The sequence below is a fragment of the Ranitomeya variabilis genome, chromosome 4, assembly GCF_051348905.1.
Source record: "Ranitomeya variabilis isolate aRanVar5 chromosome 4, aRanVar5.hap1, whole genome shotgun sequence".
In the NCBI taxonomy this organism is placed as follows: Eukaryota; Metazoa; Chordata; class Amphibia; order Anura; family Dendrobatidae; genus Ranitomeya; species Ranitomeya variabilis.
In genome coordinates this window covers 189,580,292-189,607,659 of record NC_135235.1, presented here as the reverse complement: position 1 = coordinate 189,607,659, position 27,368 = coordinate 189,580,292, and the positions used below count along the sequence as shown (strand labels likewise).

The 27,368-nt window shown below is 43.3% G+C and overlaps 1 protein-coding gene and 1 long non-coding RNA gene across 4 annotated transcripts in view; one reads left to right on the top strand and one right to left on the bottom strand.

Annotated features, from left to right (window-relative positions):
- Positions 1–27,368, bottom strand: part of LOC143770159 (beta-2-glycoprotein 1-like) — a 129,534-nt gene that overhangs the window by 13,516 nt on the left and 88,650 nt on the right. For 2 of the 3 annotated variants that reach the window (XM_077259492.1, XM_077259490.1), the window contains exons 2-4: positions 9,105–9,245; positions 3,245–3,433; positions 140–242 (exon numbers count right to left, since the gene is read on the bottom strand). In XM_077259492.1, coding sequence (XP_077115607.1) covers positions 140–242; positions 3,245–3,433; positions 9,105–9,120 — 308 coding nt within the window. In that variant the 5' untranslated portion in view covers positions 9,121–9,245. Of the gene's footprint in view, positions 1–139; positions 243–3,244; positions 3,434–3,702; positions 4,045–9,104; positions 9,246–27,368 lie in introns of those variants that run through there. The other variant, XM_077259491.1, reaches the window with a different exon arrangement.
- LOC143770161 (uncharacterized) lies at positions 3,314–15,923 on the top strand. The gene is made up of 3 exons (XR_013214562.1): positions 3,314–3,440; positions 6,426–6,501; positions 15,515–15,923. It is a non-coding gene; the product is annotated as an uncharacterized LOC143770161 (long non-coding RNA).

Here is a 27,368-nt window from a genome sequence, read left to right as displayed (position 1 = left end):
CACAGAGTCCAATACTATGTCCCTGAGATACCGTTGTTCTATACTGCCCAGTGTCCTGGTAGCTGCACGGTAGCTCCACTTTGTGGCTTTCAATTGTAGTAATAATTGTAAAAGAAACCATTGTTGGCTTTACACTTACCCTTGGTCGCATTCATACTGGACCAGTGCTCCTTCTACCAAATGTCCATTCTTTACAAAGTATCCATTCTCAATGCTTGGAGGATCGGCACAAGTGGATACGACTGAATATAAAACAAAGGAGGGTTGCTCAATAGCATACTAATCTAAAACCTATCGATACAACATTATAAGCCATGACCAGCATATATGTGGTCCCTGCTTGGGACATCTGTCTTTTAACTAGATGCCATGTAATACAATGGATTCCATGCAATACTATAGCTCTATTGCAGTAGCTGACGATGTGGAAATGTGCGGGCATTTAATATTGAGAAGAGGTTGTTCTGGTGGCACAAACCCATTTTAAGAAATGATTGCACTTTATGGCACTTTAGACAAATTATCACCTAGTCATTGTCAATAGATCAATATGGTTCCGTCTACTGTGACCACCACAGATCTTCAGAATAGGAGTGTCCATTTATCTGTAAGCCATAAGACTGTGAACCAGAGAAGTTGAATGGAGTGTCTGGTTGAGCAGCCGAGCGCAGTGGTCATCAGAGCCTTGGACTTTGAATGGAGCAGTAGGGCGCATACACTGTCAGACTGAAGAACATTGGGCCCACCAGAGAATTTCATTCTGAGGGCCCACCTTACTCCCCCACTCAAGAGTCCCATAGTAGCTGCAAGGTTCGCGCAGTGAACTCTCCTGAAGAAGAAGGCAGGGCCCACTGGAGGATTCTCTAGTTTTCTGGTGGGCCAGTCCAACCCTGGGTGCATTGCAGCCAGGTACTCCATTTAGCTTTTCTCACCCACGGTCTTGTGACTGGTGGGGAATGGAGTCCATCAGTCTTTGCCACCATAGCAGATGAACCCACATTAATCTAATTACTAGGATCTAAATAATGGAAATGTGATAATTTGGGTAAACTGCAATTAGTAGCTCATTTGTCAAGCTTGCTCTAGAGCAGTGGTTCCTAAACCTCTCCGGTATGACCCCCAACGGGCCATGTTGTCAGGATTTCCTTAGCATCTCACAGTCGTGAGAACCTGTCGCAAATACTGATGCCTTTCTAATAAAGCCATCACCAGGACAATACTAAGAAAATTCTGAAAACATTATTTGTTGATGCCATTAGGACTGGGGCTTGGGAAACTCTGGTATAGATGCAGATTCACACTGGTGCATGATTGTACAGTACGGCATTTATAGGATATCTGAATTCATGGCGGCTCTACCAGCTTCTGCGTGTAAAAAGCTGAATGGGTAAATAATCATTATAACACGATGAACTTGAAACATAATTTGGTCATTTCACGTGGTTCTTTACTAATAATAAGTCATCGACACCGCATTTAAATTCCAGAAATATTACAAATAATGACAGATGGAGTGGATGTGAGCAAATTGAATCATGATGTGACCCAGTCATACTGAATCGTTGAGTAAAAGTAATAGATATCGATGTTCCTGAAAGTGACAATTGTGTATTTCCTATTGTTAAAACCAACATCTCTTGTATAATTTATATATACCTATAACAAAACATGTGCAGTGTTTGATCATTTCTGTACTGGGCAGGCTGTAACACATGGTTTTAATATGGTTGTTTTTAGGCTTTGTTTTGACCATACCTGAAGGTCACAGAATCTTCCAAAAATAAGTTGCCAAGTTTTACATCTACTCTTTTTGGGCTTAGGTTAGGAGACAAAATCTGCAGGGTCGTCATTTGTGCCATTCTACAAACTCAGTCTTTGCTATTTGTCATGTAAATATAACAATAAGAAGCAAAGTCATCCAAGTTTGACTATTTGGATTTTGGGCATGTTTGACTATAAAATGTCTTTTTTTATATTAAGTGAAATATATGGTAGAGATGTTTTCACAAGCACAAAAGTGTAAAAATCCCAGCTTCCTGTGGTCACTGAATCCCTGCTGGAGTAAGACTTGTGGAGTAGTGAATATTGCAGCTGGTCATGAACTTGCCGGGCAGCAATAGCCACATCACTGTCCCATCCCAACTTTGCACACTTTGTCGAAGTTGGGTGAAATTGGCATGAGCCAAAATTCACATCATTTTAACGCATCCGCCAGTTACACCCAAACTATGAGACTTTTCAAAGCTTTGTTACGTCAAAATCCTGAGTAAAAGCTTTGATGAATCGTGCCCCTAGTGACTAGGGACTATAAATACAGGCCTGCCCGGCTTCCCATTCCAGCATTTCCCTGGCCCCCTGATAGTATCAGTTCTTCCAGTGTTGGTCACTAGTGATGAGCGAGTGTACTCGTTGCTCGGGTTTTCCTGAGCACGCTCGGGTGTTCTCCGAGTATTTATGACTGCTCGGAGATTTAGTTTTCATCCCGGCAGATGAATGATTTACAGCTACTAGCCTGCTTGATTATATGTGGGGATTCCCTAGCAACCAGGCAACCCCCACATGTACTCAGCCTGGCTAGTAGCTGTAAATCATTTCAGCTGCCCTGATGAAAACTAAATCTCTGAGCAGTCATAAATACTCGGAGATCACCCGAGCGTGCTCAGGAAAACCCGAGGAAAGAGTATACTCACTCATCACTATTGGTCACCCATACAGTGAATGATTGGCTGCAGTGGTCACATTTCTGCTTGGACTAAGCAGGACAGACAGAGACCGGTGGACGACCCTGGAAGTTTCAGAATGAGCAGTCAGGGATAAATAAAGTGAGCGTCGTCAGAGTTTTCCTTTTATTTTTAAGAGGTCACACAACCCCAGAAATATAAAATCTGCCTTCAGCTTTTAGCTACGGGCCTTCTGTCTGCCTCCCTCCCTGGCGTCTGTGTATTTGCTCCGCTTCATAGCCTGTTTTACATTAGCATCGGAAGAATTTTTCCTGGAATACTTATTTATGACGGTGTCTATAGGCAGCATGGTAAGTAGTAGTGATTAACAGCCTGCAGGGGAATAAGGCAGCTCGCTTCCTGGCAGACTCAGGATAACAGCTGCACCCAGGTCCATCTTCTGCCGTTCCCACTGGTGAAAGTGTTTAAAAATGCAAAGGGGAAGATTGCGGAGAGCCAGCGTGTGAGCAACATTACGGATTACAGAGCTGAAATAAAAATGAATCATGTCACTTTGCTATTACCATCACAGGGTGCTGTCACACTCCACTTCTTGTCTCCCTGACAACGGCTTTGTGCCATCTCCTGTCCGTCGGCCATCTTGAATCCCGGATGGCAGTGCACTAACATCTGATCTCCGAAGTTCCATGTTTCCTGCTTCAGGGACACGTTTGCATTCTCAAGGCTTACAGGCCACGGGCAGCTGCTGCGGGCTTTAATGTAGGAACCAGAGGAAATCCACCGTCAAAATGTGTCAGACAAAATACAGAAAATATACAGTTAATCTTCCTGACAATAGAATAACATTGATACGAGTGGTATCCGTCAAAACCAAACAAGCCAGCTCCGGTGTCGGGTTAACCCCTGCCATGTACCATTGTCTAGCATCAAGCTACATCTCCGAGTTTGACCTTATAAACATGGGATAGCCCCTTATCATTTGCTATATTCCCTGGTGTAAATTAAAACATCTTGTACTCACCTCTAGTGCTGGCGCCGATGGTCTTCTGGGGCTCGCGTGACATTGATATGTCACGTGGATCCTTGCAGCCAATCAGCAGCCGCATCACTATCTCCTCCTTCAAACAAAACTGATATCCGGAGAAAATGAGAGCTGCTGCTGCTATCTGACTTCACATGGATATCAGTTACATCCGAAAGAAGTGAGAATAAAGCAACTACTGTGGAATAACAATGTTACATGTGTCCCGGGACACCAGGCATCGATGTCGTTGGAATGGCTCCAGGGGTGAGTATAGGCTGCTTTAGTTTTACAAATGGAAATATAGCAATTGACAAGGAGTTCTCCAATTAGTGTACAATCCCTTAAAGAATTCATAATATAAGAATGAGGGCCCCACGCATATTGCCAATATTCTGAGGAAGCCTCCTCCTGTGATGATACACGTAGGGTCATAATGCCCATATGAAGATTTTGAGCCAATTCCTCTGTGACTATTCACATTGCACTGTGTTACTGCAGACCTCTTTAGATTGTTTTGATGCCACATTATTTTATATTAGCTGTACTTGTTCATTACTCCTCTCTCTATTATTGAATATTCTTTGACATTTCTTTAGCTGTACAGTCTATTTGTACCTATTTCAGATATCCACTTTATTACATGTTCTATTGGATATCATGCTGGCCATGAGTTTTAACTCAATGCCAGTTTATAGCCTGGGAAACAGGTTCTGGTGCATTTTTTAATTGGTTTTATGCTTTTTTGTGCTTGCTGCAAAATAAAAATTTACATTGCTAAAGTTTAGGAAGTGCAACCAATCTTTTGCATGTGTCTTTCCTTTTTTTATTTTGAATGACAGATTTGTGCTTCTCTTATACTATGATTAAGGATCACGTTCCGAAACACGTCTCTATGTCTTCATCTTGATGTAATATGTGGACATTTCAGCCAGGAAAGTATTTTATTGGATTGTTACAGTTGGATTTTTTGTGTTCTATCACGATACCTGTCGGGAGTGAGGTTGAATTTTTGTTCCTTTTTACTGTTACACATGGTGACTGCTGAAATAAATAATTTTCTACATGGTGCCCCTTGGTGCAATAAACCGTTCCTCTCTGAACATAAAACAAATACTCTAGACACATTACAACTTTGAGTAATTGTGTGTCACGGGTGTGTCAGAGGCTGCAGACAGTCGCACTGCATCTGGCTGCAGAAGGACTCAGCGGTTGGCCTTGCAAATTACTGGCCACCTCCCCTGGTCTTAATGGTGTCACCTGGATCTGGGTGTTTATAACGCCCAACTTCTTGTTGGGAGTTGCGAGTGTTATTTTCTATTAGCACTTCTCTGAGGCATGGCGCTGCAGCAGTCTGCTAGCGTCCTCTTGGAGTGTGAAGGATGACGGTGTTTCTCTCTGTGTCTACTCTAGCTAAGTGTACCCTTGTTTTGTGTATCCCAGCTGTCTTTAGCGGTAGTGGGGATTGACTAGTGCTCATCCTGTCCTTCTCAGTGCAGGGCTTATTCCCAAGGTCAGGCAGGTATTAGGTATCCTGCTCGGCGATAGGTGTGAAACCTATATAGGGACGATAGGGCAGACAGGGTGACGTTATATCTTTCTAGGGGTCTCCTCTCCCCTCCTTCCCTAGTGTTTGATTCCCCTTCCCTTATCCTCTTGTGTTGCACTTAGTCTGTCCTGCTCTGTGTGTGACCTTGTGTGTTTTTATGCATTTTGAAGTGATTTTGCTAAAGGAATCAAAGCACAATAAAAAAAAATGCAAAAGACTTATAGCAGTTTATAAAAGCCATAAGAGATCTGCTCTTAAACTGAAGAATGCCTCCAACTATAGTCTGTTGCCTGCTGAAATATTTGCGAGCCAACACCGGAGAATTTCCTGTAGCCCCATCTATAGTATTACAACACGACACTATACCGTACATCGCCATGTCAGGGCATAAAATTCTTAGAACTATTATAGCAGGATCACCATCAGTGACCTTCAAGAGTTCTAAGAAAAATGATGGAACCATAAGAAAACAAGATGTCCCTTGCTGTCTGAAGGCTGCAAATTGTGCGGAAACCCTAAATGCATGGCAAATTCATGCTTCTCATTGGGGATCGCCTCTATCTCACAGTATTAAAGCTTTCTGTGTGTGAACAGAATCATTTTTCTTAACAGCTTGCACCTTAAATAAGTCAAATGTGCGTGATGATATTAAAGGAAACAGCACCATCTGGTCACCTTCCCTTTGGTGATAAAAGTCATTTATCAGGCAGAGCATCTGGGTTTCCGCAATGCCCTCCTCTGCAACATGTGTGCCAGGGAGTCAGGCCGATGCTTCCCTGTGATAAGCCTTTTACTAGCTTTTCATTTTACAGTGTGGCTCCCCTGGCACAAAAATGTCTCCTCTTTTGATATTTTATTCATATTCTTAGCCGTATTTCCCAGTGTCGCTGTATTACTGAATTTGTAATGCTGGCACTTACATGGCAGGAGTGACAGACTTGGTCATTACCTGGTGTGTTATAACTAGGAATGACGGGGAAGGAGACTATTACGTGTAGTCTGGCAATAATACCATTTTAGAATATTAATGCTTTATTAGTGCACTGCTGCAATGGAGCTCTGGGGTCCTAATCTGGAGGAACATCTCAATAAAGTGTATGTCCCCAGTGTTCGTGTGAAAGGTTCTTGCCACACTCCAAAAGCAAGGAAATTGACCCTAGTTTTTGTCCGGTAGGTTGCAGTGATCACGTGACAGAACAATATCATGTGACCTCTGGAGACTGCAGATGTGACACCAATCCGGCAGCTGAGTATATATTTTTTTTATTTTATGTGGGCTCTTAAAGAGAATCTTTCACCAGGTATTTGCTCCTCCATATCAGAGCAACATGATGTAGGGACAGAGACCCTGATTCCAGCGATCTATCATTTACTGGGCTGATGATATAGTTTGGAAACAATATCTGCTGCAGATCTACCAGCTCTCTGAATGCTGAGCTCTGTATAACCCCACCCACACCATTGATAGACAGCTTTCTGTGTACACTGTGCATAGGCAGAAAGCTGCTAATCAGTGGAAAGGGAAAAGTTACACATGGCTCCTGAATATGGAAGACTATATGGTGGCAGATTTACTAGTTCTATAGTGATAATTTCTTACTGATTAAACTGTGATTATATCAAAACTACAGCAAGTAGCCTATAAGTGACACATCACAGGAATCAGGGTCTCTGTCTCTATGTAATGCAGGTGCCACAGATCTGGTGACAGATTCCCTTTATGCTTCTGAGAAACGGTTGTCCAACCCCTTTAAATTGTGTTCCTAATTGGTGACTTAGAAGTGAACGGTGACAACCTCTGTATAATGCTGCTACATAAGAACTGGGAAACATACTGCATAGAAAGACAAATTAGCAGGTAGGTTCTGTGCTGTGCTACTAGTTACAGTAGTTGGTGATACAGTCTACATAATCGATTTTCCACGTGGACGCACGACTGGACTCTGTCCTGAGGATGGCCGGCAACACAATGTGAACTGTGGACAGGCACAGGAAGTGCAAACATGTCCGAATGTTCCAGATGATCAAAGAGTTGTGCTAATTTAGCAAAAGAGATGTTCAAGTTTCCAAATATTATTTTTCTATTTATTCCCCCTGATTTTAGGGATTTGCACTACAAGTAGGTGCAGTGGCATGTAAAAGTTTGGGCACCCTGGCCAAAATTACTGTTATTGTAAACAGTTAAGGAAGTTGAAGATGAAATGATCTCTGAAAGACCTAAAGTTAAAGATGACACACTTTCTTTGTATTTTAGGCTTACAAATATATATATAAGCTTTATAAAAGCCCAGCCTCCTTTTACCTTGTACCAAAAAACAGCAGCCATGGGTTCTACTAAGCAGCTGCCTAGCACTCTGAAATGGGGGAGGCCCACAAAGCAGGAGAAGGCTGCAAGAAGATAGCAAAGCGTTTTCAAGTTGCCCTTTCCTCTATCTGAAATGTAATTGAGAAATGGCAGTTGACAGGAACAGTGGAGATCAAAATAAGGACTAGAAGACCAAGTAAAGTTTCAGTGAGAGCTGCTTGTAGGAATGCTAGAGGGGAAAATCAGAACCCCTGCTTCACTTAAAAAAAAAAAACCTTCAGAAAGATTGAGCAGACTCTGTAGTTGTAGTACATTGTTCTACTGTTCAGGGACACCTGAACAAATATGGCCTTCATGGAAGAGTAATCAGAAGAAAACCTCTCATCCTCATCATAAAATCCAGCTTCAGAAGAATGCAAAAGAACATCTAAACAAGCCCTTTGCATTTTGAAAAAAAGTCCTGTGGATCGATGAGGTTAAAATAGAACTCTTTGGCTTAAATGATCAACAGTATGTGTGGAGAAAAAAGGGCACAGAATTTCAGGAAAAGAACGTCTTGTCAACCATTAAGCATGAGGGTAAAGCAATCATAATTTAGAGTTGTGTTGCTGCCAATGGCACATGGAACATTTCCCGGGTAGTGGAAAAATGTATTCAACTAAATTTCAACAAATTCTTGACGCAAACCATCTGTAAAAAAGCTGAAATTGAAAAGCGGATGGCTTCTAAAAATGGATAATGATCCTAAACACACATCAAAATCCACAATAGACTACCACAAAAGACGCAAGCTGAAAGTTTTACAATGGCCCTCACAGTCCCCTGATCTGAACATCATTGATAATCTGTGGCTAGACCTCAAAATAGCAGTGCATGCAAGACAACCCAGGAATCTCACAGAACTGGAAGAATTTTCCAAGGAAGACTGGATGAAAATCCCTCAAACAAGAATAGAAAGACTCTAGGTTGGCTACAAAAAGGGTTTACAAGCTGTGGTACTTTCAAAAGGGCATGCTAATAGGCATGAGCCATGCAAGGTGCCCAAACATTTGCATTGGTCCGCTTTCCTTTTTATAATTTTCAAATGTAAAAAATGGCAGTATATAAATATATATTTTGCCTAAAATACAAAGGAAATGTGTCATCTTTAACTTTAGCCCTTGTAGAGATCATTTCATCTTCAACTTGCTTAACTGTTCACAATAACATTGATTTTGACCAGGGGTGCTAAAACTTTTACATGCCACTGTACTTATCACACGTAGACTTTGGATATGTCCATCAGGATCTATGATTGTTGGCTAAAATCAAGATCAAGCACACATTACATTGCTATAGCTATGGCCCCTGAGATCAGTGCTCATAAAGTGTTCATAATAGATACTATATTAGGAAATGAGGACGCGTCTTCTGCTCTGCTAATTGAGTTCTAATTATACTCTGCTGGAGAACCACATCACCGTCCTGTTACAGATTATAAAATGTGATAAAGTAACAGGAACATTTACATGCCGATCACTAGAGTAATGATACGAGCTATAGACATACGTGGAACGCAGCTCATCCCGCATTCTCCATCACAGAAACATTTCAGCCTCTTCTTTGGACAGTCTTGGTCTACAGCACAAGCCTTTTGACAAGTATGACCAATTGGGCTTTTAGTTCGTGTAGGGCAAAAATCTGCAATATCTGAAAAAGAAATGAACAAATGAAACAGTCAAATAATCCTATCACTGTGTCTGAACAATAAGGCTGATACCAAAGGTTACAGCAATCATAGCAATTTATAATAAATTCAACATGTAGAACAGGGTTGGGTTGAACATGGCTGAAAAGCTACAAGCAGGTTGTGGGTTCCACTCCAACAGCTACTGACTCTCGACTACAAGCTCATGGAAATATCAATTTACACAGTTTATTAAACTCTAGGATGAAGGGATTGGGGGGATTGAGTAGCACTCATCTCAGTAAAAGACCAGTCAGAGACAAATTTGTTTAACCCTGGAACTGGATTCACAGCCACACAGATCAGTACTTCTATATAATCTTTCTAGAGAAAGAAAAGCAGGAATTATTTCTCTGTCAGCATTCGCATTTCTACATTTTGCAGTTGCCAAATCATCAAATCATCAAATCTAGTTACCCCTCCATATACATATATCACATTTTCAACATGATAAAAAGCTGAAAAAGGCAAAAATTGGTAAAATCAATTTATCCTAAATGGAAGAAAACAGACAAACAACATTTTTAAGGGTTTCGCAAAGACAAGTTATCAAAATTAGGGTTATTCAGTTTGAAAAACAAAGGCTTAGGGGCGATCTTATTATAATGCACAAATAAATGAATGGACAGTACTGAGTTCATTACATCTTGGCCTGCAACCATGACAATGGGACATCCTCTACATCTCAAATTAATTCTTTACTGAACAAGCAGTGAAACTATGAAACTCTCTCCCACACAAGGATATTAGTCAATTCACAAAATAAAAGTTCTAGGAGGGTCTGGACGCCTTTCTCAAAAATGAAATATTGTAGTTATCGGTCCTAGATTCTGTAATGGGACTTTTATGCAGGGACCCAGACTGATTGCCATATGTGGAGCTGGAAAGCAAAGGTCACCCAATGTAGGGCCAATGAAATCTGAGGCTATTTCCGAACATTTCAAGCTTTATCACCTACTTAAAATTAGGTACTAATATGCCCTGTAAGAAGAGAGTATGCCTCCATTCATTGTCTATGGAAACTGTCAAAGATAGCCTAGTGCAGTGTTCTGCTTTCTCCATCAGTCCTATAGACGATAAATGGAGCAGTGGTGCACATGCACAGCCAGTGTTTCTTTCCAACAAACCATATCAAAGCCTTGTTCTTAGCAATTTGTAGGTCTCAACTATCAGACCCAGACTGATCAGCAAGTTATCACTTATCCCATGGACTTGCAATGCTGGAAACAATCCTTTACCCTTTAATTAATTTAAAAAGAGAAAAAAGCATTTCATGTTGCATCCAAAGTGAGGAAGCTTATTAGGGTAAAGAAACCTAGAGCTCAAAGGTCATGTAGAAGAAAAGTGACCATGAGATGTTGTCAACTTATCTTCATATGAGTCTAAAATTATACAGAATAATTATATTATTACATGCTGCTAGTGATGAGCGTGGGCATTAGGAGCCCCCAAATTTGATGCAAATCAAAGTTTAGTTTAATTTCATGAAATTTGCAGGTCCCAGCAAGCAAAATTCAATTATTTGTGATTCAAATCACCCCCCAAAAAATTGTGCCAGTTATTAGATGCCACTTATTCGATGCGTCAATTCTGGCGTTTTGCCTGGCTCTTCCCACTTGCCCTGGTGCGGTGGCAAGTGAGGTAGTATTTGTGGGGTTGATGTCAGCTGTTTTATGGCTGCTGACATCAAGCCCAAGGGTTAGTAATGACACCTTTTTTATTTAATATAAAAAAACAAAGTTATACTCACCTTCATGCCTAATCCACTGAAGCCAATGTCACCTGTAAAAGACAGAAAATAATAAACAACCATAATACCTTTATGCCTAATCTACCAATGCCCATGTCCCCTGTAAATGAAGAAGCATAATAGACAACTAAATATCTTATCTGTCTGACGTGAAGATAATCTATCTCACAAAGATCCGGATGATTTGGATAGTGGTCACATTCGTGATGCAACCGCTATCAGTGTGAGCTGGCTGGTGTGAATAGCAGTCATAATGAACTTAGGATTAGGTGTAAAGGTGTGTAATATTGTTGTTTTTCTTTTTTTGTTCTGCCCAAACCACCTTTCCCGTCATTTTTTCCCCTTTACTATCCCTGCTATCCACAATGCTTCTTCTGGGGTAATGGCCAGGACCTCTTCCACATGCCCATGGGGTAGAGCGCTTAGAGATATTATGCAGAATGAGGGCTTTACCGGGAGGGGGGGCAGAGGCTGACCGCTGCTTCACTCACCGCTGCTGCTCCGCTGCCATGTCCTTAGGGTTTTGGTGCCACGGCCACAATTAGTTCTTGGCCACACGATCGAGGCACTTTGGCTGCATCTTCTTTACAGCCAAGTGATCAAGATTCCTCGGCTGCGACTTATACCTGACTGTGTGGTCCAGGCTCTTCAGCCACAACTCCTTTACGGGTGCTCCTCACTTCCCTCCATTTATGATACAGCTCTCTGACCGGGATAGAAAAGTCGTCTTTGTGATCCTCGTTGGAGTCGTCCATTCTCCAGAGGCCTCCAGGACGCTCCTCTTTTTCATCCAACAGCTACACTGCCCCTTAATTTGGCTGATACCTCCCTGGTAAGTCACACTGCTGTTCACCATCCTGGTTGGTGTTGTCTCTCGCAATGGCACCAGGTTGCTGAGGATGAGGGATCCCTCTTCCAGACTGCGTCCTTCCTTGGGTGGAGTCACTTACCGCTGCTGTGCCCGTTCGACTTCAGTCTTCTCCCATGCTTCAATGATATGCATTAAATGGTGGGGTTTCTTCTTTCTTTGCTCCACCCACCATGGGCGGGCACTGTTCACAGGGGGCTGACTTCTGGGCTCAGGCCACCACCCATACCAGGAGGAATTTGTGATGTTTTCTGTGAGGCTGCCTATGATGGGTGAACTTTTCATCAGCCTCCATGCCATCATACGCCATTTCTAACAGTTGCTGTCTTGGCCATTTCAGGAGTTCCTCTGTTTTCTTCACACAAGGACTGTAAATCCTGCAGACTATGCCAAGTTGTGAGGCTTCTTTGTTTCCACACCCTGGCACCTCACAATTAAATAATGTCCCTTCTCCCTTGTGCTTTGTGTGAATTATATTACACTCATGGTTTCACTGGAAGCTGTCACTGACTCCACACCTCTGGATCCTGGATCAGCCACACTTTGAACGGGAGGCAATTCATAGTTTTCAAACAAATGAACTTTACTGAACAGTCCAATTTTCAGCTTAGTCACAGCACAATGCGATGTTACAGTCACGTCTTTTTCAGCCTGAGTTATCTCCTTCTGGTCTGGCACCCCAAGCCCCTGAGATACTCTGTCTAGCTCCGCAGCTTTCATGCATTTTGTCCCACCTTTCCTCCATAAATTATTCGAGCCATAGGCCACGGATGTCTCGGCAAGGCCTGCTGCTGCCCAAAAGTTCATACTCCCCGGCTTTTCAGCCCTATTACCTTGGACTCCACTGAATCAGTCTTTCTATCTAATCTCTCATCTCATCTCTATCTGACTAAAACCAGGAAGTGTTTTCCCATATAACTATCCTTCCCCTCCAACACTGGAGCTGGTTCTGAATACTTCAATTGCTTCTATGCTATCCTCTACTGCAATTTCTCATTCCTAGCTATGCCTGTCACTTTATCTTATTCCTATACCTACATCCTAATTTCCTATCCTCATACTGTCCCTATATTTAATTCAATGAAACACTACACTTTATCTAAGAACATTTTGCATCATCCACAACATTAATATTGAAACATGGTGTATCATTATTCATATTACAACAAAAAGCCCTCCCATTTTATTAGGAAGGGAAGAAGAACATGCTTGTCCTTGACATACTCCTGCAATCACATTACATGGTATAGTGCAGCCAATCAGGAGAGACTATCATAGCCTGCATAACAGCAGAGACAGGTAATGCAGCAGCAGAAACCATCACTGATTGTGGATACTTCACACTAGATCTTAGAAATCAAGGTCCCAGAGTCTGGAGGAAGAATGGAGAGGCCACAATCCAAGCTGCTTAAGGTCTAGTGTGAAGCTTCCACAATCAGCGATGGTTTGGGGAGCCATGTCATCTGCTTGTGTAGGTCGACTATGTTTTATCAAGACCAAAGTCAGAGCAGCCGTCTACCAAGGAACATCACGCTTCACTTCATGCTTCCGTCTGCCGACAAGCTTTTTGGAGTTGGAAATGTAATTCTCCAACAGGACTTGGCACCTGTCCACACTGCCAAAAGTACCAATACCTGGTTTACAACCAACAGTATCACTGTGCTTGATTGGCAGCAAACACGCTTGACCTTAACCCCATAGAGAATCTATGGAGTATTGTCAAGCAGAAGATGAGAAACACCAGACCCAACAATATAGACGAGCTGAATGCTGCTATCAAAGCAACCTGGGCTTCCATAACATCTCAGCAGTGCAACAGACTGATTACCTCCATGCTACTCCGCATTGAGGCAGTAATTGATGCCAAAGGAGCCCCAACCAAGTATTAAGTGCATTTATTGAACATACATTTCAGTAAGCCAACATTTTGGATTTTAATATCATTTATTCAAGATGGTGTTATAAAATATTCTAATTTACTGAAACTATGACTTTTGGGTTTTAATTGGCTGTAAGCCATAATCATCAACATTAACAGAAATAAACATTTGAAATAGATCACTCTGTTTTTAATGACTCTATATAATATATGAGATTCAGTTTTTGTATTGACGAACTGAAATAAATTTACTTTTTGATGATATTCTAATTTCGTGAGATGTACCTGTAGCACTTCCCATGTCCCAATCACAGCAGGATGATGTTATTTCTGACAGCGACAACATCAGTTTGAGTCAGTTTTCTGCAAAGAACAGGCTTCCTAATCACAAATGACCAAGACGGATCATTTCTGGATGATATTACTTATTTTAAGGGTATGTGCACACGTCCGGATTTCTTGCAGAAATTTACTGAAGAAAACCGGAAATTTTCTGCAAGAAATCCACATTTTTTTTTGCGTTTTTTTTCTGGTTTTTTTGCGTTTTTTTTAGCATTCTGCAAGCGTAATTAGCTTGCAGAATGCTAAAGTTTTCCAAGCGATCTGTAGCATTGCTTGGAAAACTGACTGACAAGTTGGTCACACTTGTCAAACATACTGTTTGACAAGTGTGACCAACTTTTTACTATAGATGCTGCTTATGCAGCATCTATAGTAAAAGATAGAATGTTTAAAAATAATAAAAAAAAAAAAAATGGTTATACTCACCTGCAGACAGCTGATCTCCTCAGCGGCGTCCGTTCCTATAGCTGGTGTGTGTGCGCAGGACCTTCCATGACGTCGCGGTCACATGACCGGTCTCGTGACCAATCACAGGACCGCGACGTCATCGCAGGTCCTTCACCGCACACCAGCTATAGGAACCGAAGCGGCAGCATGCACCTGAGAGGCGGGAAGACATCGAAGGTGAGTATATCACTATTTTTTATTTTAATTCTTTTTTTTTGACCAATTATATGGTGCCCAGTCCGTGGAGGAGAGTCTCCTCTCCTCCACCCTGGGTACCAACCGCACATAATCTGCTTACTTCCCGCATGGTGTGCACAGCCCCGTGCGGGAAGTAAGCAGATCAATGCACTGCTAGGTGTGCGGAATCCCTGCAATTCCGCATTTTTAATGAACATGTTGCTTTTTTTTCCGCGATGCGATTTTTTTGCGGAAAAAAATGCAACATTTGCACAAGAAATGCGGAATACACTGTAAATAATAGGAGGCATATGTTAGCGTTTTTTTCGCATTTTTATCACGTTTTTATAGCGAAAAAACGCGAAAAAAACACGAAAAATACTGAACGTGTGCACATGGCCTAAAAGCAGTAAAAAATAATCAGTGTACTGTGTTTTAGAATGAGCTCTCCTGCCGGATTAACATCCATTCTCTGGTGAGGTCACTCTGACATTGCTAAGGCTGTGTTTGCTTATTAGAGATTACAAGAGGTCAGATACACTCCTAGTAGACCTCAGAGAGTTATACACATCCTTTCAAGGCAAATGAAGTTCCTTCCAATGAAATGTTTTGAAAAATTCAACAAACCTGGTCGAATTCAAATTCGAAAATATTTGGTCATCTCTACTTGTTACCTTGTTACTGCAGATATAGATAGAGATAGTGTGTCAGGGAAAGATAGTGTCTGGGTAGTTTTTAAAATTAATGTAATACTGTTATTTCTCACTAGATGTCAATGGAATCTTTAAACAAACCTCAATTTACCATTGTAAGCATTCTGCAAAATGAGGATTACATTGCTATACAATGCTCGACTGCAAGAACATGTGACTGACTGCTGAATGTATTAGTTACCAAAGATACCAACAGTGGGCTGCAAACTGTTCCTGCTCATCAGCACAGCTGGCAGCACCTTTCATCAGCAGAAAGATCCTTATTCTCGTAGCAACGGAACGGGAAAAATTGCATTAATGAACTCAGGTCTACATCCCCAACACTATATGGAGTGTACCTACTATAGCTACAGCGCACAGCAAAGCTGAATAGCCAAGCAATGGCAAATAGTCTACAAAGGCAGTAAAAAAGATGTTTAAGCTGATGATCATACATGACACAAAATGCAAAAAATAAAACAAAAGCAAAACACAGCATTTAACAGTTTAAGGCCGGTTTCACACGTCAGTGGCTCCGGTACGTGAGGTGACAGTTTCCTCCCGTACCGGAGACACTGACACACGTAGACCCATAAAAATCAATGCATCTGTTCAGATGTCATTGATTTTGTGCGGACCGTGTGCGGACCGTGTCTCCGTGTGCCAAACACGGAGACATGTCAGTGTTCGTGGGAGCGCACGTTTTACACGGACCCAATAGAGTCAATGGGTCCGCGTAAAACACGCACCTCACACGGACATTCTCCGTCTGGGGTCCGTGTGGCGTGCCGGAGACAGCGCTACAGTAAGCGCTGTCCCCCCCACATGGTGCTGAAGCCGCGATTCATATCTTCCCTGTAGCAGCGTTTGCTATAGAGAAAATATGAATGATAGTGTTTAAAATAAAGATCCATGTGTCCGCCGCCCTCCCACCCCCTGTGCGCCCCCCCCGCTGGTCAGCAAATACTCACCCGGATCCCCCGTCGGCAGTCGCTCCTTCCTGGTCTGGCCGCGGCTTCTCTACTGTATGCGGCCGATTACACTCATGAATATGTGGCTCCACCTCCAATAGGGGCGGAGCCGCCTATTCATGAGTGTAAATGAGCGGCCCCACGTGACCGCATACAGTAGGAGGCGCGGCCAGACCAGGAAGGAGCGACAGCCGACGGGGGACCCGGATAAGTATTTTCTGACCAGCGGGGGGGCGCACAGGGGGTGGGGGGGCGGCGGACACATGGATCTTTATTTTAAACACTATTCTTCATATTTTCCCTGCAGCAAACGTTGCTGCAGGGATGATATGAATCGCAGCTTCAGCACCATGCAGAGTGGGTACCACACGCTCCGTGTGGTACCCACTCGCCATACGGGCGGCACACGTGTGCCGCAGGTATGGCCTCCGTGAGTTCCCAGGCACACGGACACGGATAACTCCGGTACCGATTTATTCCGGTACCGGAATTATCTGGACGTGTGGGACAGCCCTAAGGAACGTGAATGTGATTTCATAAAAAGATGCTGTTGAAGTCTGCATTTCTTTTTGCATAAAAATGTAAAAGAGGTTGTTTTTTTAAAGCAGGACAAAGCTTTCCTGTACTAAAATATGCATTAAAAAAACCTGCTTACAATTTGCCCCAAAAACCATATCTTCCAACTTTTGAAGATTAGAAAGAGGGACAAATTTTGCGGCAAATTTTGGCCATACCTCGATCCACGCCGATTTACCCCTTCTCCCCTGACAGGAGGCGTTGTCAGAGGGACGCTGGCAGTGAGGGACATTCAGCAGACGCCCGACCCTGCATGGCGTAGACCCAAATCCAGGACTGTCTGCTGCATCCGGGACAGTGGGGACTAGAGCTGAGCGGATGGATTCCCGGGTCATTTTGCTTGGACCGTTAAATGCAGCAGAATTTCTGTGCAAAAAAAAAAAAATTAAGCAGCATAAAAACGCAGCATTTATGCTACATGTGAACATGGTCAAGGCAAAGTGGATGTGATTTCATGAAATCTCCACCCTCGATTCGTCTAAAGACGCTGTTGTACTCTGTAGGTTTTGATGCATTTTTCCTCTATAAGCTTCTTCTGAAAAAAACGCACACAAAAAAACGCATTTGCAGTTTTAAGCGCAGAATCAACACTTTTCTGTATTATTGAAAAACCACTAAAAACTTGGATTCACATCTTCATCAAAAATGCATTAAATATGGCGATAACAGGCAGAAAAGAAGCGCAGCAAGCACGCACTAATCAGAGAAGATTGTTATTGCGTTGTGTGGTGAGGACATCTGCACAAAAAAAGCAGTAGAAAAAAATGCAACATTTACTCTACATGTGAACACAAACTAAGCATTACATTTTTATTACATTTTCTTATGGGATTATGACTATGAAAATTGTAAATTCGCACTGAAGGCATCAAAACTATGAATTACAACATGTGGAATTATATACTTAACAAAAAAAGTGTGAAACAACTGAAATTATGTCTTATATTCTAGGTTCTTCAAAGTAGCCACCTTTTGCTTTGATGACTGCTTTGCACACTCTTGGCATTCTCTTGATGAGCTTCAAGAGGTAGTCACCGGGAATGGTCTTCCAACAATCTTGAAGGAGTTCCCAGAGATGCTTAGCACTTGTTGGCCCTTTTGCCTTCACTCTGCGGTCCAGCTCACCCCAAACCATCTCGATTGGGTTCAGGTCTGGTGACTGTGCAGGCCAGGTCATCTGGCGTAGCACCCCATCACTCTCCTTCTTGGTTAAATAGCCCTTACACAGCCTGGAGGTGTGTTTGGGGTCATTGCCCTGTTGAAAAATAAATGATGATCCAACTAAATGCAAACCGGATGGAATAGCATGCCGCTGCAAGATGCTGTGGTAGCCATGCTGGTTCAGTATGCCTTCAATTTTGAATAAATCCCCAACAGTGTCACCAGCAAAGCACCTTCACACCATCACACCTCCTCCTCCATGCTTCACGGTGGGAACCAGGCATGTAGAGTCCATCTGTTCACCTTTTCTGCGTCGCACAAAGACACGGTGGTTGGAACCAAAGATTTCAAATTTGGACTCATCAGACCAAAGCACAGATTTCCACTGGTCTAATGTCCATTCCTTGTGTTCTTTAGCCCAAGCGAGTCTCTTCTGCTTGTTGACTGTCCTTAGCAGTGGTTTCCTAGCAGCTATTTTACCATGAAGGCCTGCTGCACAAAGTCTCCTCATAAAAGTTGTTATAGAGATGTGTCTGCTGCTAGAACTCTGTGTAGCATTGACCTGGTCTCTAATCTGAGCTGCTGTTAACCTGCGATTTCTAAGGCTGGTGATTTGGATAAAATTATCCTCAGAAGCAGAGATGACTCTTGGTCTTCTTTTCCTGGGGCGGTCCTCATGTGAGCCAGTTTCATTGTAGCGCTTGATGGTTTTTGCAACAGCACTTGGGGACACTTTCAAAGTTTTCCCAATTTTTCGAAATGACTGACCTTCATTTCTTAAAGTAATGATGGCCACTTGTTTTTCTTTACTTAGCTGCTTTTTTTTTCCATAATACAAATTTTAAGTTTATTCAGTAGGACTATCAGCTGTGTATCCAACAGACTTCTGCTCAACACAACTGATGGTCCCAACCCCATTTATAAGGCAAGAAATCCCACTTATTAAACCTGACAGGGCACACCTGTGAAGTGAAAACCATTTCCGGTGACTACCTCTTGAAGCTCATCAAGAGAATGCCAAGAGTGTGCAAAGCAGTCATCAAAGCAAAAGGTGGCTACTTTGAAGAACCTAGAATATAAGACATATTTTCAGTTGTTTCACACTTTTTTGTTAAGTATATAATTCCGCATGTGTTAATTCATAGTTTTGATGCCTTCAGTGTAAATTTACAATTTTCATAGTCATGAAAATACAGAAAAATCTTTAAATGAGAAGGATCTTTAAATGAGAAAGTGTGTCCAAACTTTTGCTCTGTACTGTTCATAATCTGCTTCTGGATTCACTGCCTGCAATTCAGGTCAAGAATACCAAATTCAGCTGTTTTTATCATTGTAAGCTGTGTAGATTAGATTTTTTAAAAGTGTGCACCCTTCTCCCACAGACACAGGTGCACAGTAGATCATTTTGTTTTTACACAAAATATTCCCATAGACACAGTGGCAGAGTAGAAAAAATATGTTTTATGCACATTGATTCCACAGACACTGATGCAGATTATTAAAAAAAAAAAATACACACACTATTCCCACAAACAAGGGTTCAGACTATTTAAAATTTGTTTTTATGCACGGTACTCCCATGGACAGGGGTGCAGAGCAGAGCAATTTGTTTTTACACACAGTACCGCCACAGAAACAGGTGCAGAGTATAAAACTTTGGTTAGGCACCCTACTTGGATAGACACTAGTGCAGAGTATAAAAAATTGGTCAGACACAGGTGCAAAGTAGAAAAAATTGATTAGGCACACTACTCCCACAGATACAGGTGCAGAGTAGAAAAAAATTGGTTAGGCACATTACTCCCACAGACACAGGTGCAGAGTAGAAAAAATTGATTGTAGGCACACTACTTCCACATACACGTGTGCTGAGTAAACACAGAGAGGATTTTTGGAAAAATGCGCACAGGTTTAGTGAATCCTGTGTTGAACAGGGGGTTGGACATGATGACCCTGATGGTGCCTTCCAACTCTAGCGTCCTATGATTCTATGAGTTTATAAACAAGAAAGTAAAAAGGCATTCCCATCAAAGTTTGTCTTTTCTTAATATATTGCAGTCATCATATTCTATAGCACTGTGTACTTACAATTGCTCATTTTGCCTTTCTATCCAGTTAATTTTTCTCTTTTGCATTAGGTCTACAACATCACTTGATGAAGAATCCTTTTAAGCTATATTTTACCTGTATGAGTCATCATTAAAACTACAATCCTGTGACTCTGAAAAAGTTCCTAGCAGGGTGAGGAGTTGAGCATGCAGGGAAAATTGACCTCCTGATTCTACATAGTGCTTAGAAGGATTCAACTAGTCTGTTTTTTAATGACGTGATGTCATAGACCTAATGGAAAAGAGAAAAATTAACTTGGAAAAAAGGCAAAACTAGCAATTGTAAGTACACAGTGCTATATAATATGACTGTAATTAAGAGGATAACAACTTTAGTGGAATTGCTTCTTTGCAAGTGAAAATATTTGGGTGCATGGTGTGGAGTTGGATTAAAAATTTCCAGCCCAATCTATGGATTTAATTTAGGAGCACGGTGACTCCGTGGAGGTAGAGGGCAACAGAAGGGCGGATGAGGCTGCTAAAGTAGCAGCAAGGTGGCCTAGGGAGCAGAGGACGGTGGCGGGAAATCAGCATATTCCAGCTACACTGAGCCTAGATGTCCTGAAATCCCTCCAGCTGCCCAAACAGAGAAGGAACACTGGGGGAGAATGGGAGCTGAGCTGAACTCAAATGGAGTATGGGAGAATAAGGATAAATTGTACCTACCAAGGTCCCTGTTCCCAATCATAGCGCAAGCAACACATGGCCCCACTCACACCTCAAAATGTCACATGTGTACCATGGTAAATGCCTTCTGGATCGCTCCTGGTTTCAGTTACGCAGCCACGAAACTCATACAGTCATGCCTCATCTGTGCACAGCACAACCCAGGTAAAACAGAAAAAGTCCCCAAGAAAGCGACACCTAGGCCTCTCTACCCATTTCAGAGACTGCAGACTGACTACATACAGCTACCCAAGGTAGGAGCGTATGAAAAATGTCCTAGTATGTGTAGATCTCTTCTCTGGTTGGCCGGAGGCCTATCTGGTAAATTGTGCAAATGTAAAACGACTGCAGACAAACTGATGAAAGAACAGATCTGCAGGTATGGTGTCCCAGAAACCATAGAAAGCGATAGTGGTACACACTTCACAGGAGAAATAATGAGGGAAATGATGCAGGCCCTGGGAATACAGCAAACATACCATACACCATGTAGACCACAAGGTAGTGGGAAAGTGGAAAGACTAAACGGGACACTTAAACTGAAACTTCAAAAAGCTATGGCAGATACAGGAAAGAGCTGGGTAGAGTGCTTGCCTCTTGCACTCTTTTCAGTCAGACACACTCTAAATAGAAAGACAGTTTTGACTCCTTTTGAAATCCTGTTTGGTAGTGCGCCAAAGACTGATCTGTACTTCCCACAGGTGCTACAAATGCAACACGGTGCTATGACAGCCTATGTCCAGGCCTTGCAGAAAAGACTTAATGTGGTGCATAAATATGTGTTCTCATCCATTCCAGATCCTAATGCCAGTGCAGACGTACATCAGCTGAATTCAGGTGATTGGGTGGTCATACACAGACACGTGAGAAGGAGCCTAGATCCACAATTTGACGGCCTGTTTTAAAGTCCAGCTGACCACATTCACCTCAGTGAAACTTGAGGGAAAGCCCACCTGGATCCATGCCAGTCACGGCAAAAAAATCTTTTCACCAGCAGAATGACTGTTCTCCTAATCACCTTTTTGGTAGTGGCAGGGTTATTGCACTCCACAGAGACACTGGATAAACTTTTAAATGTTCACAGCCACAACAAACTTATTCAGCATCATGCTTTTCTTATAAAGAAGAACCTGGCACTCAACTTAATGCTTAGAAGTTTATTTGTAGTACCAACAAACGTTTCGGTCCCCAAGTTCGGGACCTTCATCAATTACGTACTGGTAGACTTTTGGAAGAAAGGGGGCCAAGAAGAAAACAAACTGCATCTGTGTGCAGGGCGGTTACCTGGTGTAAGGCTGTATAGGAATGCGCTTAAAGCTAAGTGCATGTCGTGTGCTTCTGGCCCAGACACACCTTATACCAGGTAACCGCCCTGCACACAGACGCAGTTTGTTTTCTTCTTGGCCCCCTTTCTTCAAAAAGTCTACCAGTACGTAACTGATGAAGGTCCCGAACTTGGGGACCGAAACGTTTGTTGGTATTACAAATAAACTTCTCACTAAGCATTAAGTTGAATGCCAGGTTCTTCTATTTATTATCACGAGGTGTGGGAACCTACCTGAGCACCACCATTAGTAGTGCACACATATTCATCTTCAACTTTTCTTATAAAGGACGTGGAAGGACGAAAACCAAAAGACTTATGGATCTGTACACACAGCCCCCGTATCTGCAAGGACTGTGCTGTACTTAGCCTTACGCCTGGAGCCAAGGAAGGTATTAACACCACACTGCATACACAAGGAGACTTGGACTCAGATTTTCTAGGTACCTTGAGGTTCTTAATGAGACAAATACAGTACAGAGACTAAATCCTGCCAATTTGTTTAGTCGACTAGCCGGATGAATTTTTTAGTATTTTACAGACTTGCATGCAAATTTTATTGTTTTGTTTATTGAATAGTGTATGTGTAAGGAAGGAATGTAAGGCTGAGCCTTCCATAGTGTATCATAGACCCGAGATAACTACTGCTGACTGGGGAAGTGAGTGTCCACACTGAAGGTGGATGGGCGAAGCAGGTAGAAAGCCCCCTTATGGGTACTAGACCCTTGAGACAGTAGCTTCTTTGTGGACATAAGCTGACCCTGTGGCAGAGGTTATACCATTTACAAAAGGGGGAAATTGATATAGAAGGGTTACTGTTTTGCCTTTAATTTGCCTTTTGCTAGAATGTGTTTAGTCATGATGCAGTAGTCTAGTCAAGGAGACTATACTTCTTATCAGATATGTTCTCAATAGTCAGCCACAGCATGTGCTGGGTATGTGGGAAATAAAGGTCAGCATGACCCAGGGTAACTTTGCTACATGAATTAGATTGAGTTTCCTTTGTTGTAAATGGTATAAAATACTGCCACTTGCTCCACTAGATCAGATAAAGTGATTTTGCTCACAACATCTGTGCAGCTTTCTTCTTCTCCCAGCGCGCTTTTCAATTAAGGGCGTAATTCCACAATTTGGCCTCACTGGTGATCTGGCTATCTGACTCTGGGTCAGAGCGAAAACAGCTACGACAATTCTAATAAGTAAGTAACGTACGGAAAGTATGATGCAAAATATTCCCTGACTAAGTATAAAAAGAATACACTTGTTCACATTTTCTTTTTTAATTAGGTCAGCTATATTGATATCAACTCTAGTTATTAAAGGGAGGGTGCCGTGATTTTAGTTTTTGTATTAATAATTATTGATTATATAATCAATTATTTTCAATACAAAAGTAAATGTACCTCTTTCATACTTTTTTATTTATTCACTTTTACTTTCACCACTGGAGGCCGCCATTTTCATTAGTGTGGGTGTAAGTGTCTGGGCACGACACTTGCAGTCCTCACTTACGGCAGCCATGTACATAGGAGCCAACGGTCGGGCTCCGACCGCATCTCCTGCCTCTCAGCTGTGACTTGGCCACGCCCAATGAGCTGCCGCGTCACAGCTGTGAGAGGAGATCGCGGCCATTTTGTTTATTTCCCTCTGCCATCGCACACACAGCTCAGTGCGTGCGATGACAGGAGCTGCTGCTGGGAAGCGAGGGTCCGAGGTGAGTATCTGCAGCAAGGAGCTGTGATTGCAGCCTGTACTTAGTATTACAGTACATGCTGCAATCACTGCTTACTACCGACCTGTTCAGAGCAGAGCAGGGAGATGTCACACTGCTCTGCCCTGAACATGACTCAGCATTTCCTGAGAGAGGATGGAAGGTAAGTACAGGGTTTTTATTTTCTTACGCATCTACCACTGCTACCAGCCCCTATATACCACCTAGCACTGCCTGCCCCTATATACCACTGCTGCCTGCCTCTGTATACCCCTGCCTGCCTCTGTATACCACTGCCTGCCTGCCTCTGTATACCACTGCCTGCCTCTGTATACCACTGCCTGCCTGCCTCTGTATACCACTGCCTGCCTGCCTCTGTATACCCCTGCCTGCCTCTGTATACCACTGCCTGCCTGCCTCTGTATACCACTGCCTGCCTCTGTATACCACTGCCTGCCTCTGTATACCACTGCCTGCCTGCCTCTGTATACCACTGCCTGCCTCTGTATACCACTGCCTGCCTCTATACCACTGCCTGCCTCTGTATACCACTGCCTGCCTCTGTATACCACTGCCTGCCTCTGTATACCCCTGCCTGCCTGCCTCTGTATACCACTGCCTGCCTCTGTATACCACTGCCTGCCTGCCTCTGTATACCACTGCCTGCCTGCCTCTGTATACCCCTGCCTGCCTGCCTCTGTATACCCCTGCCTGCCTGCCTCTGTATACCACTGCCTGCCTGCCTCTGTATACCACTGCCTGCCTCTGTATACCACTGCCTGCCTCTATACCACTGCCTGCCTCTGTATACCCCTGCCTGCCTGCCTCTGTATACCACTGCCTGCCTCTGTATACCACTGCCTGCCTGCCTCTGTATACCACTGCTGCCTGCCTCTGTATACCACTGCCTGCCTGCCTCTGTATACCACTGCCTGCCCCTATATACCCCTGTCTGCCTGCCTCTGTATACCACTGCCTGCCTGCCTCTGTATACCACTGCCTGCCTCTGTATACCACTGCCTGCCTGCCTCTGTATACCACTGCCTGCCTGCCTCTGTATACCCCTGCCTGCCTGCCCCTATATACCACTGCCTGCCTGCCTCTGTATACCACTGCCTGCCTGCCTCTGTATACCACTGCCTGCCTGCCTCTGTATACCACTGCCTGCCTGCCTCTGTATACCCCTGCCTGCCTGCCCCTATATACCACTGCCTGCCTGCCTCTGTATACCCCTGCCTGCCTCTGTATGCCCCTGCCTGCCTGCCTCTGTATACCCCTGCCTGCCTGCCTCTGTATACCCCTGCCTGCCTGCCTCTGTATACCCCTGCCTGCCTTTGTATACCACTGCCTGCCTGCCTCTGTATACCCCTGCCTGCCTCTGTATACCCCTGCCTGCCTGCCTCTGTATACCACTGCCTGCCTGCCTCTGTATACCACTGCCTGCCTGCCTCTGTATACCACTGCCTGCCTCTGTATACCACTGCCTGCCTGCCTCTGTATACCACTGCCTGCCTGCCTCTGTATACCACTGCCTGCCTGCCTCTGTATACCACTGCCTGCCTGCCTCTGTATACCCCTGCCTCTGTATACCCCTGCCTGCCTGCCTCTGTATACCCCTGCCTGCCTGCCTCTGTATACCACTGCTACCTCTGTCCTGTGTAGCTAATCTAGTCCTTTGTAGCTAATCCTGTCCCGTGTACTGTGTCCTCAGCAGTCAGTATCACACAGGACAGGATTAGATACATGGCTCAGCTGTCGGTATCACACAGGCCAGGATTAGATACACGGCTCAGCAGTCAGTATCTAATCCTCTCCTATGCACTCTCCCCCCTGCGTGTCTTTTCCCATTGTGGTTTATTATTTTTGTTGTGGGAGATGTGGGAGTCGAGGATTATGCGTTCGGTATGGTTTAAAAAAGATTAATAAAGGACTTTATTCTGGCCGAGTCTTTATTTACAATACAACTATAGGATTAGTAATGGATGGGTGCCTTATGGACGCCTCTCCATTACTAAGCCGTGGGCTTGATGTCACCGGACAATATGAAGGTGACATTAACCCCACAAATATGAACCCCACTTGCTACCGCTACAGGGTAAGTGGAAATTGCCAGGCAAAGCGCCAGAAAAGGCGCATGTAAAAGGCAGCTGAGAGCTGATGTTTTTAGCCTGGGGGGGGACAGTATCCATGGCCCCTTCCTAGGCTATTAATGTAAGCCCGCAGCTGTCTGCATAATATTTCATGGTTATTAATTATAGGGGGCCCCACGTCTTTTTTTGAGGGGTGTCCCCCATTTTAATAGCCAGTAAAGGCTATAAGTATACAGTTGCGAGCGTGTGAGTGAGCACACCCTCCCACCCACAGACCAGTACACTGCTCTTCTGAAATACTGTGCTCCTGTCACCCTGCTCCTTCCACCATACGTCTCTCACCTCCCTAGAGCAGCACAATACCATATGGATCACGTATAATGCATATATATATATATATATATATATATATATATATATATATATATATATATACAGTGGGGCAAAAAAGTATTTAGTCATTCAGCAATAGTGCAAGTTCCACCACTTAAAAAGATGAGAGGCGTCTGTAATTTACATCATAGGTAGACCTCAACTATGGGAGACAAACTGAGAAAAAAAAATACAGAAAATCACATTGTCTGTTTTTTTATCATTTTATTTGCATATTATGGTGGAAAATAAGTATTTGGTCAGAAACAAACAATCAAGATTTCTGGCTCTCACAGACCTGTAACTTCTTCTTTAAGAGTCTCCTCTTTCCTCCACTCATTACCTGTAGTAATGGCACCTGCTTAAACTTGTTATCAGTATAAAAAGACACCTGTGCACACCCTCAAACAGTCTGACTCCAAACTCCACTATGGTGAAGACCAAAGAGCTGTCAAAGGACACCAGAAACAAAATTGTAGCCCTGCACCAGGCTGGGAAGACTGAATCTGCAATAGCCAACCAGCTTGGAGTGAAGAAATCAACAGTGGGAGCAATAATTAGAAAATGGAAGACATTCAAGACCACTGATAATCTCCCTCGATCTGGGGCTCCACGCAAAATCCCACCCCGTGGGGTCAGAATGATCACAAGAACGGTGAGCAAAAATCCCAGAACCACGCGGGGGGACCTAGTGAATGAACTGCAGAGAGCTGGGACCAATGTAACAAGGCCTACCATAAGTAACACACTACGCCACCATGGACTCAGATCCTGCAGTGCCAGTCGTGTCCCACTGCTTAAGCCAGTACATGTCCGGGCCCTTCTGAAGTTTGCTAGAGAGCATTTGGATGATCCAGAGGAGTTTTGGGAGAATGTCCTATGGTCTGATGAAACCAAACTGGAACTGTTTGGTAGAAACACAACTTGTCGTGTTTGGAGGAAAAAGAATACT